General features: G+C 41.5%; 1 protein-coding gene across 17 annotated transcripts in view; it reads right to left on the bottom strand.

Annotated features, from left to right (window-relative positions):
• The window catches only part of RBMS1 (RNA binding motif single stranded interacting protein 1), a 213,007-nt gene that overhangs the window by 94,426 nt on the left and 98,629 nt on the right, over positions 1-19,952 (bottom strand). For 13 of the 17 annotated variants that reach the window (XM_027130122.1, XM_027130248.1, XM_027130133.1 and 10 more), the window contains exon 2: positions 307-482. In XM_027130122.1, coding sequence (XP_026985923.1) covers positions 307-482 — 176 coding nt within the window. The remainder of the gene's footprint in view (positions 1-306; positions 483-19,952) is intronic. The other 4 variants (XM_027130129.1, XM_027130151.1, XM_027130131.1 and 1 more) reach the window with 1 other exon arrangement.

Genomic DNA, 19,952 nt, shown 5'->3' with positions numbered 1-19,952 from the left:
CACTCCTCAAAAAGGAACCAGCCGTGTTGTTAAACAATTCATAGCCTGCTTCTCATGCGCCAATAAAGTCAAATTCTACTGAGCAAATGCTCCAATTTATCTTATCATATAGGCATTCTGTTGATCATAATGCTGACTGAAAAAGCATCCAAGGACTCAAAACTTAGAAACCCTGTCAACTGTGACCAGAATGAGCATTCCCAGATTTGTCTTGTACTAAACCTCTCTTATAACACAATTTATCTCACTCTGTAATATGATCAAGGAGATATTTAGGAGCTAAACACAAGAACGACTTCTACTTACGGCTGACACAGCTTCACCAGGTCCTGGTCTGTGGTGTTGGGAGGCAGCCCCCGGATATAGAGGTTCGTTTTGCTTAGCTGATCCCATCCTGAGCTGCTACTGCTACTACTGTTGTTATTACTGCTGGTGGTGCTGGGGCTGGGAGGGGCCATGGGGTGGGCTGGGACCAGAGACTGCTGGAAAACAAAGACGGCAGCGTTAGAACGCCAGACAGAACCCATTCGGCACCATTCAGAGGCTGTATGACCTCCCAACCGAGGCGAAGTTACCAAGATATGCATACAGATTTATCTCCAGCTACTTTACCGCAGATTTTAATTTACACCTTAAAAAAGATCTGTTCATTCTACAAAAATACCCTCTCCTTCAACATGAATAATAGGATTTTACTCAGCAGAATATTCTCTACCTACACCTGAAACAGGACTAAGTTTTTGTAAGATTTTATTCACATACTTTAAGGAACACATCTGATACTCAAAACGAACTTGCATAAAGTTATTGATAATATCATTTTAATCTACAGTCATTTAGAAATCACCGGACTTTTGAAAAGGTTTTCAAATTCTGAAGGACACTTGATTGAAACTTGCTGACAATTTTATTGAGATGATTCTTAGGGATTAAAAAAAAACGATTACTCTTCAAGTGTAAGAAGGTTAGAGTTCAGTCAAGAGGCTCAAATAAGGAAGACTTCACCTAGTTCTAAGACAGGCCCATGGCTTCCTTGAGACATCTGGATGAGATTCACAGGTCGGCTACCTTTCGCTCTGGCTAACCTTGTGAAATTTAACCCCTGTGAGAATGGTGTAGAAGCTGGAAACCTTCCCAGGCCTGGCAGCCACCAAGGTAACTTTTACAAAGCCTGCAAGCCAGGCTCGGTGTGGTTTCAGTCGGCAGCCACCTAGGAAGAATGTCTGAAAATGTACTCACATCAGATAATTGTTAACCAATCGAAAGAAACCACAGTTCTCTGTCCCTATGCCACACACATGACCTTTGAGGAAGTTAAATGGTTCAGTTTGACATGGAAGTCAGCACACCCCAAAGTGTCCTCACAGCAAATGCTCTGCAGTTTCACACCAGGACAGGAATTGTTTTTACTTCACATCTTCTAAATAATAAATAGACTAACCAAGGGCATCACTGACACTGAGTAACAGTTTGAAGATGTAAAATTAGTCACTAGACATTCAACAAACTTTTCAAATCTTACAGCTTGATTTTTACTACCATAAACAAGAAAATGAGGCATCTCTAGGACACAATTAAATTCCACTTTAGGAAGTTCAAAACGTAGACCCCCTGCAATAAATATAACCTTGCTGACCTTGTCAGCAAACTCAACTTTCCAGGACAGATTATCTGGCTCTGCACCCAGTTTCTGCCACGGCCACCCTAACTCCACAGTACCCTGAGGCACTGGGCACCTCATGAATCTAGACATGTAACCATTTCTTCATGGCCTATACTATGAAGATGGTTCTTCTCACTGCCCAGCGCCCTTGCTAAATTAAAATCAGAGTCCAAACACCCCTTTATCTCAAGGGATTCTTTTTCAGAAAGGAGAGGTGCAAGAAGGGTTAACAACAGTCAATGTATAAATGAAGGCTGAACTTGAACCAGGAACATCAGCACAGCTTAATCCAAACAAAACCTGTCTGAGATCATATCCTATCAAGTCTATCTGATTTATGCCCTTAATAAGCAGTTGAACTCAAATCCTTTCCTCTCATCCCTGGTTTGTCTCTAAGGGATAAAAACAGCTTTCCAGGTATAAACTAAGCCCTTCTCCTGCTCTGCCACTGTTGGCACCTCCGACCTCCCAGCTGTGCCACACAGAGGTCTGTGTCCCTTCTCCAAAGTCACTCAATATAACTGCTAGCTGCAACCTGCCATCAACAAGGCACCCTCTATTTCTCACTTCAGTGAAGAACAGAGGGGCTGGGAAGTTAACACATATATTGCCACCCTGTCCCTAGCCTTCGATTTACACAAACAACTGACAGTTGTAGACATCTAGGCAAGACTGTAGTTTTTCTTAACTCGCCTCTGATTCACATCCGAGAGCCTGTGCTTGCCTCAAACACAGCTTTTCACCATAGGACCTGGTGTGTTCAGCGCTGCAGTCGGGGGACGAAACGTGGTCACCTGGGTAAGCCTTGCAGGGGTCTGACAGAAGCTGTGGATTGGGTCCATGCCCACCTTGCAGTGGGATGACACCACCCAAAGAAAGTGAACCAGCAGGCATCTGAAAGACTGCATCCCAAGTCTGCCTCAGCTCTCACCTCTGCTCTTCTCTGGGGTGGAAAGTGGAGTGTCGGACATAGACTTACCCAATGAAAAGAAACATGTGGATGTGTGAGTTATCTGAAGATCTCCTGGGCATGAAGGAGCAGGCTTTTATTTATGTATCTATATTTGGCAGAAGCAGAGCCGTGATCTACATAGCTGATGGAATGCATCTTCGACCGGCCTCCATATTTATGACAGCAATATTTTCCCATGCTGGAAGTAGGTGGGGAGCACATACAGTCTGTGCCTCCCCACTTTCTCTCTAACCTACTCTTTGGGGGAAAGAAATCTCCTAGTATTCCGATCCCCCCTGGGAGAAGGGAGGTCCCGAATGCATCCTGAGGAGGGTGACTGGTCTCTGGTGAGTCCTGGTGACCAAGGTTAAATTCAAATGAATCCTATTATCAACTCTCAGAAATAGGTGATGACTAAAGACAAGAAGCATTAAATTAGTCCAAGTTGTCCATATTCCATTTTCTGGTACAGAAACTTTTAGATCAAAGATTGAGTTTTTAGAACTCATTGAAATTAAAAATTTAAATCCTGATAAAGACTTCCTCATGTTCAAAGAAGAAAATGCAAACACAATAAAGGAGTTTATTCCAAAATATTCAGAATGGGTTAATGATAATTGTTAAGAGCAGGGTAATGATTATTGTCATATCCTGCATGTTTCATATGTGCCAGACACTGTGCCATGCGTCATCTTACTTAATCCAAACGAGACAGATGCATTATTGTTCTCCCATTTTGCAGATCAGGAAACTGAGTCTCAGGAGACGTTAAGTAATGTGCCATGGTCACACTTTTAGTAGGCGGCAGGGCTGCAATTTGAACTCAGATCTGCTGGACAACAAAGCCAGAGCCCTTGATCTGTACTCTGAATGGCACCCAAAACACTGTCTATATCCTAAATGAACTATTAATATTATTTCATTTTTCTGTGCCCATTCTTCCTGCAACTTAAATTATGAAATTGAAGTTTTTCTGAAATATGACACTTAATACCATTGGTGGCTAAGTTTTTTTAAGAAAAAAATTCCAAGGTGCCTTTAAGTTAATTTAATGAGCAACAGTCAACTTGTGCTTTTTTTTTTAACAAAACCCTTAAAAAGGTCAGTTTTTAAAATTCGACCTTATAAATCTTTTCATTAAAAGAATTCTGCAAACAATTTTGGAAAGCTACAGCACGTTACAGCCGAACATCAGAGTCACCATTTTAGGAAGGCTCCACTTAACCAGTGAAGAATGACACCCTCACTCCCAGATTGAAACACAAACACTGACAAGTCTTTATCTACACTTCAGAACCCTGATCAATTTAAAGCAATTACACTTTGTAGTCAAGTGCCTCAACAGCATGAACCGCAGACTTAAAAAAAAAACAAGAAAGAAAAAAAAAGCTTACAAGTGGACAATATTTTATCAAACTCCATTTTCATCACTGGTTGTCCTTTTACATTTTGCCTCTCAAAAACCCCTAAGCTGCCCTAGAATTTGAAAAGACACTCCCCACCTTCCACCCCCTGGATGAAGTATGTGGACAATTTTCACAAATTCAACCTATTTATTTAAGGAACTGGGTGGCTGAATGACCACAGCTAAGTGCTGACCCATCCCACAAGAGCCTAGGAGTCTGTAGCTCAGCCTTCTCTGGCCTAATCTCACTGCTTCAGGTCAGGTAAACAAGATACCTATCAAGTTATCTATCCAAGGGCAGGGAAAACAAGCTAATTCAGTTTTCACAATAACATTTAACTAGGCTGAATTCGCATGCCTAAAGTGATAGAAAAATAAAGTTGGTGGTGAATAAATGGGTGGCTCTGTTAGCAGAGCCTCTCTGCACTCCCTGCAGGAGTGGGTGTGGGCACCAGCAGGAAGAGGGCTTGTCAACACTCAGGGAGGACTTCCTGTGTGGACCACAATCAGGGAGGACTTCCTGTGTGGACAGCACTCAGGGAAGACTTCCTGTGTGGACAGCTCTGATGCCTCCATCCCACCAGGAAAGCCCACTCACCTCCTACACTAAAAGACAGACACGCAACTACACGTACGGTAAATCTATTTCCCTCCCCATCACATCACCCCTCACCCCAATGCACATTGAGAAGTCTCTTCTATATAAATGCAAATCTAAGTCTCTTTTAAAAACGGGATTAACCACGTGTGAACTAAAAATATATTAGTAATCATGTACATTGTTGTAGATTTCTATTCAGCAAAGAACAATGAAAAAACAAAGACCTGTCACTATAAATTCTATTGTCTTATTTCCTTCCTATTTCTAATAGGCTCAAGAATAGTGCTCTGACCAATCTTATAGCTGAAGCTGTTCTTCCCTCACCCCCTCACTTAGTAACTTTCCTAAGAATATACTTTGAAGGGAAGGGAAACCTAGTATCTGCCTTTTAATTACCCTCAAGTCTTCTTTAAGGCTGTCATCCTCATAGTTTAAGGTTATAATCCATAATCCCTGTCCCCACCCTGCCACCCCCTACACACACACACACACACACACACCCCACCACCAAACAGCAGGGAGGTTTACCACATCAACTATCTCCTTTATCCAGAAGCAAAATAATCATTACAGTTGCTCCTGAGAGCAGACAGAAGTCATGGACATCATCATTTCTCCAGGAAATAGTATAGTATCAAGCCTGGCGTGAACTGAGTACTACACAAAGGCACTGTCTACCAAACTAACGCCATATACTGGTTCTTCTCCCAAAGCTTTCAAGATACAAAGGAAATTTAATAATTCAGGGGAATTATGGAACGGGGGTGGGGGGGCAGATCATCTGAATAGGCCAATTTTGTCACAGTCAGAACATTTTTGTTGGTTTGTTTCCATTTAGACATCTGAGTGGCCCCAAAAGGGCTAGGAATAATAACTGAGAAAGATAAAGTTCCTGGCACAGGGAGCTGGGAAAGTACACAGCTGAGAAGTGGGAGGTGAGTTAGTGAGGGACGAGAAGCTGGCCAGGAAGCAGATGTTCTTCCGGGTAGGCCAGGAGGCGAAAGGACAGCACCGACATTAGCCCAGAACAATGGTGCCCCTTCACACATGCAGGGTCTTACTCGCCCATCATGTGGGAAGGAGGACAAATGGGCAGATATCAGGTAATCCCATTGGATGCCAGGATATCAAAGCTTAAAATCACATAGCTAATTAGTTAATGAACTGGGTCTCATATTGTCACTGTTCCTTGTTTGGAAACAAACTCTGTAGCCTCAAACTATGGAACTGAGCAATAGGTTATTCAGTATTCTTTTGCTGGATTCTGTCTGTCGAAGCAGAGAGGTCCATGTTGTTATGTTGGCTATTTAAAAAATCTAAAACTAAAAATTCCCAAGGCTTTGTAATTAATATTCACTAAGATAGTTATCAAATCTCATCCTTAAATGTAAAGTTGCAATCTCTACATAGAAATCTCTTTACCTAAGTCCATCAGATAAAAAAAAATAAATTTCAGACGTGCACTGAAATTTTAAAATGTACCATTCCGGCGAGTGATGCGGATAACGGAGGAAGTGAATGAGTGTGTGGGACCCGGGGTTGGTGAGAAATCTGTATCTCCCTCGCAGTTTTGTTGTAAACCTAAAACTCCTCTTTAAAAAAAGTCTTTAAAAAACAAAAAAACAGGGACCTCCCTGGCAGTCCAGTGGTTAAGACTTCGCCTTCCAATGCAGGGGGTGTGGGCTCGATCCCTGGTGGGAGAGCTAAGATCCCATGTCTCGCGGCCAAAAAAACCAAAACATGAAACAGAAGCAATACTGTAACAAATTCAATAAGGACTTTAAAATTGGTCCACATCAAAAAAAAAAAAATCTTTAAAAGCAAAACAAAAAACAACATAAAGATTCCGCACTGAAGGCATTAAGTATGTTATTCACCGGAAAACTGGAAGGCCAAGAAAGTAAGTGAGGGGCTTAAGGCAACGGGTTCAAAACTTCCTTACCAGAAAGCACATTCATTAGGAAGGAAAAGCTTTTAACAGTGGGCTCCTGGCCTTATCTACCCTTAATTGCATCACGTAAAATGGTGTGGTATGGTATTGTTTCTAAAAGTAGTTAAGAGTTCAACCAAGTGCTCATCCCTGAGATGAGATGAGAGGGATGAGAGGGCCTGGGACAGAAAGGTTGAAGGCGGCTTCACTGAGGGAGTAGATGGCTGAGGGAGCTGGATATTAACGGCAAGTCATTAAAAACAGAGGAAAGGCAGTCCTGAAAGGGGTGGGTGTGTGGGCAGAGGAGAAGAGCCGACCAAGATACAGATAGGAAGCATCATTCTTCATGAAGCCAGGGAAAAGAGCAACCTCTTTTCCTTGGTCTTTTCCCTTGGTTGGCTCAAGGGTATGCTAGGACAAGCTGATGTTTGGGGAGGAGAAGGTGTGTGTGGGGGGGATGACACTAGAAAGGTAGGAGGATTACCTAGAAATCGATATAGAATATCGATATAATGTCACACATGACTGTTCAGAGTCTCACAGGGAGAACAGAAAATTTTAAGATGATAAATGAAGAGCATAGCTTGTGGGGGACATAAACCTAAGGAAATTCTCCCCCCTCCTCTCTACATACAAAAGAAAAATGACTGAATGGAAAAATCTGCATATCTGGAGTCCAGTCTTGACTCGGCCAGTAACTGGAGCATCATTTCTGAGCAGCACAAGGTCCTCGCCTGGGAAATGAGCAGGTTAGACTGGGTGATTTCTAAGCTCCCTTCCATTTCCGAATTCTAAGGCTGGATAATGCTTCTGGCTGTCTCCAGCTAAGGCATATCAGGACAAAACCCAGCCAAGCCCCTGGGTACTCTTATCTACCTGCACCAACAGCCAGAGAAATGGAGTAAGAGGTTGAATCAGCAGACCCGAGAAAAGACTCACCCAACTACATGCGCAGCTAGAAGACAGACAGGAGTCGCACTGTGGTCTCACCTCCCTACGCCACTTAAGCCAAGCACAGAGTCCCTATTTAGCCACAGATGTTTGTGAGGAAATACAGTAAATACAGAAGCTATACTTAAAGTACAACTAAAGTTTAAAGAAACAAATTAAAAAAAAATTTTTTAAAGATATAATATTCAGAGTTCTTAGAGCCAGAGTGGTCTTCAGATGAAAATATTATAGCTGAATAACTTGGACCTATTGAGACTTTTTGTTGGTTAACAGCCTCACATCTTTCTGTTTCAACATGTAATCAGTAAAAAGTTGCATTTCACATTCTATTTAATTTCTTATACATCAAAAGACCATGTAATAGCTCCAAAACCACCTTAAAAGAAAGTTCATAACAACCAGCTATTGGAACACGGTAAACAGAAAATCCTGCCAAACTCCTGGTACAAAATTGATTACTCTCCTGGATTCTGAATGCAGGTGCATAGAGAGTGTTTTTATTCTCCTTTTGGGTCTCAAATGAAGAATTTTCAAATCCACACCTGTTTTGTTCCTTGACACAGAGCCCTGCAAAGGGACAAGAACAAACTCTTCCTTTTTACTCAAAATAAATTGAAAAAAGGAAATTTCCTAAGGGAAGTGCAGCATTACCTTTATCATGACAGCTCAGAACACCTCTGCAAAGCCTGAATTTCCTGCCTCACCCCAATGGAGTTAGGATACCAGCATGGTCAACTTCCTTCCAGCTGTTTTTGTTTTTTTAACATTTTTATTGGAGTATAATTGCTTTACAATGGTGTGTTAGTTTCTGCTTTATAACAAAGTGAATCAGTTATACATATACATATGTTCCCATATCTCTTCCCTCTTTCATCTCCCTCCCTCCCACCTGCCCTATCCCACCCCTCCAGGCTATCACAAAGCACCGAGCTGATCTCCCTGTGCTATGTGGCTGCTTCCCACTAGCTATCTATTTTATGTTTGGTAGTGTATATGTCTATGCCAGTCTCTCACTTAGTCCCAGCTTACCCTTCCCCCTCCCCATATCCTCAAGTCCATTCTCTAGTAGGTCTGTGTCTTTATTCCCATCTTGCCCCTAGGTTCTTCATGACTTTTTTTTTTCCTTAGATTCCATTATGTGTTAGCATACGGTATTTGTTTTTCTCTTTCTGAGTTACTTCACTCTGTATGACAGACTCTAGGTCCATCCACCTCACTCCAAATAACTCAATTTCATTTCTTTTATGGCTGAGTAATATTCCATTGTATATATGTGCCACATCTTCTTTATCCATTCAGCCGATGATGGACACCTGGGTTGCTTCCATCTCCTGGCTATTGTAAATAGAGCTGCAATGAACATTTTGGTACATTACTCTTTTTGAATTATGGTTTTCTCAGGGTATATGCCCAGTAGTGGGACTGCTGGGTCGTATGGTAGTTCTATTTGTAGTTTCTTAAGGAGTCTCCACACTGTTCTCCATAGTGGCTGTATCAATTTACATTCCCACCAGCAGTGCAAGAGTGTTCCCTTTTCTCCACACCCTCTCTAGCATTTATTGTTTCTAGATTTTTTGATGATGGCCATTCTGACCGGTGTGAGATGATATCTCATTGTAGTTTTGATTTGCATTTCTCTAATGAGCTGTTTTTAAAACTCTATGTATAGTACAGTTTGTATTTTCTAGCATTTTTTGTAAGTAAAGAATTATTGCTGAGATTGCAAAGTCCTCAGGGTGGAAATTACCTATTTAAAAATATACTTTCTTTACACTACACAACACTTATTGAAAGTACTGTAAAGTGATTAACTAAACATAAAGTTAGAAAAACATGAGCCAGCTTACCCCCAAAAAACCCCAAATGAATTTATTCAATTTTTTTTTTTTTCCCAAGATGCAAAGGGACATGTGAATAAGCTTGCAGCATTATGGGTTTCACAAATCAGTCCCTGGAGAAAAAAGCATTATCTGTACTTTCAGGAAACTGAACAAGTATCTGAAATCTTCCCATAATAATAATACAAAAAATGAAATCGTATCTGACCGTGCTGTGATTTGTATATAGCCAAAGTAAAACATCAACAGGAAAAATTTTTGAGTTACTACAACTCAAAAAAATTAATAATCACATTTATTGCTTTTTCATGGTACAATTTAGCAGTTTACATCTGACACAATACGGATAATTAGTGTAGGACAGCTTTTTATTATGTATCTCTGTGTATGTATTTCTACGTAAATGTCTGTGAGCAAGTAGAAGGGATTAACCAGATGGTTGTCTCTGAGACACACTGTCTCTGAGACACAAAGCATAGTGGCTTTTTTTTTTGCCTGAGATCCACCTAAAAAATTAATTTTTTGCCTGAGATTGAAACACTGTATACACATACAGGCAAAGACGTAGAAGTTATTTTCCTTTACCCTATGCAATGTACCCTAACAGTACCTTTTCTTGCCTATTTCCTTAAATAAGAAATGCTGGTAGCGACTTAGTAGCGGCCTACTAAATTGATTCCACACCCCACTAATGCTGCCACTTGCAGGTTACAAAACAGTGCTCTGCTGCGTTTCTCAAAATTTGATGCGCACAGGAATCACTTGCATTGTTAAAATGCAGGTTTTGACTCAGCCACTTGGGTAGAGCCAAGATTCTGCAGTTCTAGCAAGTTTCTGGGTGTTGCCCATGCATAAGGCAGGAAGGACTCAGGGCAATAAATACTCTTGGTGAGTGACAATGAATTCTGGAAAGGGCCCTTTCCAACTTTAAGAAGGAGCAAGGTACATCTACCCATAAAATGAAATGAAAACCTCTGTTCATCTGCTTTCCAGAGCTGAGAGAGACATCAGAGATCATGCAGTCCCGTAATTCTCAACTGGAAGTATAAAAGAATATTAAGAGATGGGTGGGGAGTGGAGATAGGGGCAGTATTTTTATTTTTACTCACGAAGGCTTGACTTTTAAAATGTTGATAAACACTGATCTAATTCAATACCTTACTTTCCAGGAAACCCCTCTGAGGCCCAAAGAAGTCAAAGCATGTATATGTCCAATGTCGTACAGCTAATTCAAGGCAGGACTAGGTCTCCCTTCCCACCAGTGCTGTCAAAGGGCACCAGCCCTTATTTGCTACAAGGATTGTAGCAATTATAATGGTACATGCCAAGTTTTCTCAATGAGTCTTAAAAAGGAAAACTGATGTGCTAGTCTTGTTAAGGTATCATAGAAAAAGTATGTATTTTGTACTGCCTCTTTTACACCTCATATTTTAGACTGCTTGCTTGGATGTCCAAGTGTATGCTAGACATCCAATTTCCTGCTTACCAAAAAAAAAAAAAAAAAAAAAGGAAACTCACACCATCTATTAAATTTACAATTCAAACTTCCTAAAAAATCCTTGTGAATGCCACCACTCTATTTTTGTGTTTATATTAAAAATCTGTGAATAACACAATCACTATCTGTACCATCTACAAGAAGATACATAACAGCTTAATTATAGCAGTTTGTTGCCTTTCTGTCAGAGAAGTACATTCAGGGTCAAATGGCAATTTAATAAGCTTAGGTTAGAAACCTTTGAAAAGTCTCTAGAATTGTCCGCCCACTCTCTAGTCTCCCTATGTATGTCACAAATTCACTCACTTAAACCAAGAAACTTCAACCCTCAGTTTCCTTACAAAGAAACTTAGAGACTTGGAAGATTTTCCTTTCATGTATTCCAGTGTCTGGTTTTATCCTAAAGCTTCACAGTGGCTATACTCATATTCATTCTCTAAGACGAGCTGGTTTTCCTTCAGAAATCCCCAAAGTTATGAGAACCCTGCTCCCAGTATACTTAAAGAACTGTTCCTCTTTTGACCTGGGTAAGCATTTCTTCAATTTTTTTTTTTTTTTTTGCAGGAACAAGTTTTCTTCCCTGTGGGATTTCTCATGTATATTTAGACTGACTATCCACTGCTTACAGCAGCCCAGAGACTCTCCTCTCTCCTGTGGAGCCAGCCCATGCACTACTGCTGTCTAATCACTTCAGGACTGATGGTATCAGCCTTGGAGTACCTGGGTGCCTTGGAAGGTAACCAACCCAAGTGCTGGCAAGGTTCACTCCTCTCTTCATCTTTTCTGAAGTAGATAAACTAACGTACAACTTCACTCTGCAGTAAGTGGAATCTGGGAAACAGTTTCAGTATTTATGTAAGCCAGACAGGACTTCTTTTTCAAAAGAAAAATTATTTCACAATACTCTTTGTTTAAAGTAGGGATTGTTGCTCAAGAAGAAAAAAAGTGAAGCTATTCATCTTCCTGAAGACCTTTTATTTTCTGTTGCTCAAGTTAATCACAAAGCATCAGTTTCATCTGAAACTGATTGAAAGTTGAAAATTTCAGAGGGACCTTCTTTTCCAAGAAACCTGGGACAGTATGATTCAAGTTCTAGCTCTCGGTAGAAAGGAGACCCGGAACCTCTGTGAATTTGGGGGGTCGGGTATGGGGGTCACACACCCCACAGCAGCACAGCTCCATTGAGCCTTTCCATCCCCTTTTCCTCTCCTTATATTTAGTTTCACTATGTAGCATATAAAATATCCTTTACCTTTGCTTCATGAAATCAAACATGCAATCTTTCATTCTCAATCATGATCAGATTAACCTAATTTATTAGTGACAGGTACCCAAACTGGATTTCATAAATCTCTGTCCTTCTAAATGCACAAGAAAATGACATCATCTCTTCCCACCCATCGACAAAGAAACACAGTGGTGAAGACAATTGTACCTAAATGGAAACTGGCTTCAGGAGACTCTACACTCGATGACCAGTGATGAGGGGCCAGCTCTCTGCACCCACCCCACCTAAACCAAAGCAGCCAATGAGCACTGCCGGCACAGGAAAGGGAAAAACACTGCTGTGAACCCCTGTCCTGACAGAGCAGACGGGAATGGTCCAGGTGTGGCCTGCAAGCCACCTAGGATCTCCTACGCTCTCCGGATTGTGTGAATGTGAAGTAGCAGCTCTCCGGATTGTGTGAATGTAAAGTAGCAGCAAGGATGCTTCAGGGAACCTGTGCGTTACCAAATCATTTTGCTGAAACAGAAAAAATGCAGGAGGCGGACAAAAACAGTTTTAAAATTTCTATTTCTCCATACAGACATTAAAAATCCTAAAATTCAAAAAAAAATCCTAAAATTCAAGTCTTTGGATATTTCCTTTACATTTTGGACTAGATTTAATCTCAAAACAGTACTCTCTGCCCAATTTAAAAATCGGGACATAGAACAAAAGAATGAACTAAGAAGAATGGTAGATTTTTTTTTTTTAAAGTCCAGAACCAGGCACTGTAACTTCTAGTATGGGGGGAAAAATTAGGAATGAATGGGCAAACTGCCTTTTCTACACTCCAGCCAGGGAAGCTGGAGAAGGAGGTCCTCACCTCGAGGCACGGAGGGTGCCAGTCAGCCCCTGCTCTGCTTTGTCTCTGCAACCCAGTAGCTGCTCCCAGTTACATAAGAATTATTCAAATTACACCATCATCCTACTTTTAGGAGAACTTCCAGTACCAAGCAAATTAGGAAGAGATGCAGATCTAAAAAACAATTTAATCCTGCCTGAATACATTTTTCGAAAGGTAGTATGGAAATTGTAAATACTGAAGCCAGAATTTATCCATTAAAATCTTAGGTTATCTCACTCCGCTGTCCCCAGAAATACACATGGAAACTTTGCCTGCATCACCTACATCGGAGACTCTAACTTCATCTTCGTTCTTTCTTACTGTAAAATCCAAACATACCTTGCGATAATAGCTGATGTGCAAATGCTCGCTAGCAGTTATCTTTCTAGAAAGAGACAAGATGTCAAGAATAATACTTTTAATTGAGGGGAGTAGGCTTAGCCATTTGTTTACCTGTTTTAGTTGGGGCTGTAATCTGTGATCGTTTTACTATCAAATTTACCTAGACAATCTTTAAAAAGAGCGAAATAAGCAACAGCTAAAGGGAGAACACCATTTTAAACCATGACAGCTTACTGCAAACATTTTTTTCTAGAGAACTGAGTGTTACTCACCGTACTGATCGCTAACGTTGTTGAGCATTTATTGTGTCTTTTGGTACCAAGCTAGGTGCTTTATATGTATTCTTTCATTTAATCACAATAAGGGAGGTATAATTTTCACCATTTTACAGCTGAGAGAACAGAAGTTAAGAGATTTTCCCAACATCACTGAGGAGGTGGCCGTCTGGATGTGAAATACGGTCTGCCTGACAACCTCTTTAGGAGCTAAGCGGAAGAGAAAGTAGGCGTTAAGGGAGGGGTGTGCCATTGAGTTTCACTGAATTGGGGGCCTTATTTGATACACAGTTGCTCTACCTAAAGACTCTTTTTTTAAAAAAATGACCTTTGCCATGAATATTCTGCCTATGTCATGGTTACTAAAAATCTTCCTAATACCCATCAATAAAACATAACCAAAAGGTTTTTGGCTCAAGAAACTGGTTGCAAAACAGTGGAACTTAGTGATAAGTTCCCTTTTACCCTGATCCCAACAGTACAGCAGACTGTGTAGGAATATCGCTAGAAAACACTCAGGCAACATGCTTTCCTTTAGATCTTCTCAGTACATGGTATTTTAATCTAAACAAAAGTTTAACACTTACTAACATGGTTATTTCTACATTTGAATTGAAGAATAAATCTGCTTCCCTGGCCTGTAAGCCCCTTGAGGACATGTAACCACATCCTGCCTGACTATCCCACTCTGTACAGCACAGAGCTTGGACCAAGCACTTTATGTACGTGGTGAGGGAAAAAACATGGACTGACATATGTTAGAAACCATGCAACTGTTGCAGGGCTTTAACTGCTGTATGTTGAACAGCTCTGGGGTATAAAGAGGTGAGAGGAGTTGGCCAGGGCTGGATGATGGCAGGGTCTGTCTTAGAGAGGAGTTTGATATCTGGGGCAAAATGCATCAATCATACCCTTTTCGTAGCTGAAACAAGATCTCTATTTTCACTGAAATCTATTATATTTCCTCTCCAGACTTGTAGCATCTCTGGAACAATCTCCCAACTCTATGACAGGTAGACTTTTAAAATTCCTAGTTTAAGACTTCAGAAACACCAGGGATGCTGGACAAATTATGATTGATAGTGAGAATTATAATTCAGAGAAAAAGATGAGTCCTAATAATCTTAATCGTATTGCCTTTGGATACCTGAGATACGTGGGTCTCTCTCTTTTCAAAACAGATTAATCAGAATTACTATAAACCTTCAAGAAGGTATAATCACTCTGGGATCCTCCTGCCTTTGGTAGTGGCCACATCTGGTCAGGCAGTTGTTATTCATGCTTGCCAGGAGTTGCTTTAGTAGACTCTCAATTGAAAAATGACACCTTCCCTCCAATCCTTTGAACTGATTTTTAACCTTAGAGAAGTGTACGACAGAGAGTTATTTAGAGGACTAACTTCTTAATGGAGGCATCTGAGTATTTTGATAAAATTCTCCCGGATGAACCACAAATCACACCCACCGCCCCCTCAACTGCAGCATGGCTTTAGAAGAACAGACAGAGAAAATGCTACTCCTTGAAATGAACGGCATCGCTTTAAAGAAGTTCATTAAATATAAGTATCACCATCCTAATACAATTCAAATGTCATTAGTTTCTGTCAGGAAATTTAAAACTTAGATTTGTATAGGAACTATAATGGTACATTTGTATATTAAGCGATACCGAAGTTAAAATATAAATGGGGAGACAGTGGGAAATGGCTGGATTCGTTTCCTAAGGCTGCTGTAACGAATCGCCACAAACCTAGTGGCTCACAACAGCAGATGTTTATTGCCTCACAGTCCGGGAGGCCAGAAGTCGGCAATCCAGGTGTCAGCAGGGCAATGCTCCCCCGACGGCTCTAAGGGAGGCTGCTTCCTGCTCTCCTAATTTCTGGCAGCTCCTGCAGTTCTTGCCTCGAGGTAGCGTAATTTCAATCTGCCTCTGCCTTCACGTGGTCAGCTCTCTGTGTCTCTCCTCTTCTTAGAAGGACACTGGTCATTGGACTTAGGGCCCACTCTAATTCTGCTCTGATTGTATCTCAAGACCCTTAACTAATTACATCTGCAAAGATCTTAGTTCCAAATCAAGTCACATTCTGAAGTTCTGGTTAGACACGAATTTTGGGACACGCTATTCAACCCACTACAGTGACTTTCTCTGAAGGCCCATTTTGACCCTCCTAACCTTACTTCTCCTAAACTTACTTACGTAATCAGAACATGTACAGAGAATTACTTTACATCTGTACCCACTATAACACCGATTAATTCATTAACCATAATTATATCCAGAAAGAAACTTATGGGTCATCTTGTCCAACCTCATATCCAAAGGAAGATTTCCCTCTATGGCATAGAGATAGGGGGGTGAAGGTGGGGGGCCATTACAAGACAGCAGATGCCCCAGTTTATTTCTAAACCACTTCTAGTTGCCACAGCATACAAGTCTAGTCTCCCCTTCTTTTATCCAATTTTAAATCTTTAATGATAACTATCACCCCCCCCAAAGGTATTCCTTTAAACCTCCCGACAAGCAACAATAACCGAACAACTTCTTTGACCTAGACAACTCCTAAGGAGGTAGTAAAGCAATTACGGTTGAAAGGATGGATTCTGAAATCAGACTGCCTCAAGTTCAGATCTACCACTGAACTTGACCTAAGGCAATTATCTCTGAATCTCATCTCTTCATCTGTAAAGTAAGGATGACACTGTCTATGCTAGCTCACAGAGTAGTTGTGAAGGCAGCGCAAGCTAATCACTGCTGGGCCCCTAGTGAAATGCCAAGCTTGGAAGAAGCGCTTAATGACTGCCAGCTACACTTGAGTCCATCCTTCTCAGTGTTCCTCTCGCAACTTGGTACCCAGATGGCCAAGAGGGCTCTGCTCAGTACAGACACCACCAGTCCTAAGCTTGAAACTGACTTATACAGGTAAGTAGCTTCTCAATCCCCCTTCCTCCTACTCTGAGGCTCCTTTGCAAAGCCACGGTAAAGAAGAAAATGGAGAAAACTGAAAATGAAAATGACCCTGTGGGTTCAAAAGTGGAAGATGCTGCGAAAGGCAAGGGAAACTGGAGGAGCTGATTCCCCAGGAAAGGCTCCCTGGAAAGGCTGGCTAACCAAAATTTTCCTATTCCCTGGGCCTTTTCATTTGGGTGAGTTTTACACTTAAAATTCCAACTAGAGGTGCATCTGGGTTAGGGCCCCTCTTTTAAAATTCCCAAACTTCTTGAATCTGATGTGGTGAAACAGTCATCACCTAAAACAGTTGAGATGAGCATCACAAAGGAACTTAAAGATGTGCATATGTTCCATTAGAGGTGCCTAACTTTTGTTATCTTCAACCTTCAGAGAGAGAGGAGGCAGAGTGCAAAAGGCCACTCAATTTACGTTTTTCACTATGATTATTAGAAGTGAGAAAGGCATTCTCTTCCTCTACTGAACGTACCATACGATAACCCTTTGTTCAACAGAGACTCAGAACTGAAGGTGGCAACGTCATTTCTAAAATTCCATTAGAAGACCATGGGCTTTGGGGCTAACCGAGGAATCTAGCTATCATTAATAACATTTCGACTGGCAAACCTAGGAACCAGTTCACCAAATACAATGTTTCTATAAGAAAAAAAAAAAGTGTTCTGATTTTTAAAATTTCAACTTACAGATGAACTTTTGGATGAGAACTTTTAATACTCATGCAGTAGGATGACTTCATTTCTTAATCTAAATACTCAAATTTTATTAATTGTAGGTAAAACAACACCAACAGTCTAAGCAGCTTAATCAGCTGGCTAATTCATTTGGGGTCAAACCAACCACACAGCTCTTTTCACATACCTAGTTGGACGTATTCGACTTCCCTCAGAATTTTTTTTTTAACTGAACGGCACAATTTTATGATTATTCCCATTAACCCTCTTTTTGTTAACTGGTGCCTATCTTCCAGTGTACTGGTAACCTTCTGCTAATTGATATTCTCTGTAGTGCACCATTCCTCCCAGCTGGACGTCACCTGAAGAACTGAGAAGCATGTTTTCTACGTGGTGTACAAGTTGCTGCTTTCAACAAGTTTTATCTCAGGATATTTACTGTCTGGTTTTTCAAATCCTAAGACTACCCCCACCTCTTGACTTTCCGGGCTGCTTTTTCCCTCTTAGCTAGAGACAGAGCTATATATGATTGTCAATATCGAAGTTACAAATATCAAAAGACTGCCAATCGTGGCTTTAGGAAATGGGGCTGGGGAGGCAGCAATGATGGGGAAAACACTGAGGCAAGTGAGATTACACTAACTACTCTTTTTCTCTTAATGGTTCTTTTTGCCCTATTCCCTTAAGAGGGCTGAATAAAAATCGGGTAGATCTCTAAATTTTATTAGCAAGAGCTTTTAATGACCAAATGTCATTTCCTAACATTAACAATAACTGCCAAGGTTTGTGGGCTGTGGCTAAGCAAGCAGAAAAGATGCACGTGGAAGTGCAAGGAGCCAGGTGCCACTGTCTGATGGGCTGGTCAGTTGCTTGCTTCTGATTAGACAGCTGTCTAGCTGTGGAGGAGGGGAGTGTCTCAGCAATGGTGTGAGACCTGGAACCTTTCTCATCCCTGCTGCCAATGGCAGTCTTGCCCACTCAGTGCGTAGGGGAGAGGTGCTGAGAAAAAGGTCAACAAAGCAAATAAAATGGAAACCCACTCTCATCATACACATACCGTTAGGTAGACTATGAGATGCTCAGGGATCTCTCCTCCCTGCCGTGTCCTCTCCCCCAACAAGTACACAGAACTAGCAGCATATGCACCTCCTCCCACCCCCCTCAACACACATATACACCCTAGGCAGTTGCTTAAAAAACATGCCTGGCAAAAACTTTACCGGGGGAAAAAAAGAAACAGCTTTCTGTGTACTAGATTTTGAAGATTTTCATCTGGTCCCTGAGGTTCATGGCTGGCCCCGGCATCTTAGCTGGCTCAGCACTTCTACAGACTGACCTCTGAAACCGTTTCCAGTTTTCTATAGGAACGCAGAGTGGCTCAAATGCATCAGCCCAGCTGGTCCAGTGCTCTGGCCAACCAAGGTTGCAAGGGACATGTGCTGTTAGCTTTTCTGATGTCAGCCTTGGGAGATACATCCCAATTTCTCTTTGGACCCAGTTTTGACTCAGTTACTCATACATCTGTCATTCTCTTACTTGGCACCATTTACATTTCCTGCCTACATCACCCCTGGACTTAAAAGATCACTGCTTTATAAGCTAACTCATTCTTCGTCACCGAAGATGCCCACAGGCAGAGCTTTTCTGAGGAATATTTCACCCAGTGGTCCTCAGATTTCAGTGAGCTTCTAAGTCACCCAGAGACCTTAAAATGCCCCTGTAGTGTTTGAGAAAGTGAGGTAGTGGGAGCCAATAATTTACCTTTTTAATAAGCACCCCAGGAGATTCTGATGCCGTTGGTCCAGGGACCACACTTCAGGAAATGCCAACATAAACAGGAGAACAAAGAGAGCACATCTCTGAGACTCAGAGACCTTGGTGTCCCTCCTACTCTGGAAGGTTTACGCTATGGCCTCTACAGCTAATCTGAGTCTTCAGGGCACTGAGGCCCCTACCCACTTACGCCCCAGCACCCTGGCTGTGACCATCCTACTCGCGCAGCAGCCGCCATCTTGTCCCCTTGCTCCCCACAGGGTTTATCTTTCAGCTCTTCCAAATGACACTGGATCCTTGGACTTGCCGGCAGGAAAAGGCGTCTCCGGTTCTAAAACTGCACACTCTCTAGTCACACCCTCTAGATCCTCTTTTCCATCAGCTGATCCAAGCAATTTCTGGTTCCCTGATCTGACACTTCTTACTAACCTTCCCTCAGACGTGAGAGGTTTTCGTGGCTTCTCACTAACAGTCATATAGAGAGTTCAATGCCCAGCTCTACATACACTTCACTGGGTACAAAGAAATGTCAACTCATCGGCTTAGAGGATACCCCTGGGACGAGGCCTTCCACAGTGCATCTCCTAGACAGTTACGAGACAACATCTTTCTGTTCCCATTCGGAGTCAGGGAGTCAATTCCACATGTGTTCATTTTACAAATTGTCTCAATCCTTACTTTGGTTTATGTGACTATTTGCAGAAAACAAACAAACTTCAGAAAGTGGCTGCTTTTATAAACCCAATGACCTCATTCTGGGCAGAAATGGACCTTCCCCGACACACAGCACTGCCAGTCAATGACAAATTCTTGCCGAAATAATAACTGATAAGTATGCCTCACTTCACACGCTGAGGTAGTTCTGAAAAATTCTGCATGAGCAAGTCCATGTCCTGAATGCAGTAAGGAAATAGGATTTTTAAAGAAAACCTGAAAATGAAAGCAGCAAATACTGTGCCCCAAATATGTATGTAA

This window comes from Aethalodelphis obliquidens, unplaced genomic scaffold, assembly GCF_003676395.1.
Source record: "Aethalodelphis obliquidens isolate GAN/ISIS:26980383/991018 unplaced genomic scaffold, ASM367639v1 scaffold2, whole genome shotgun sequence".
Lineage (NCBI taxonomy): Eukaryota > Metazoa > Chordata > Mammalia > Artiodactyla > Delphinidae > Aethalodelphis > Aethalodelphis obliquidens.
This window is presented reverse-complemented; position numbering and strand designations above follow the sequence as displayed.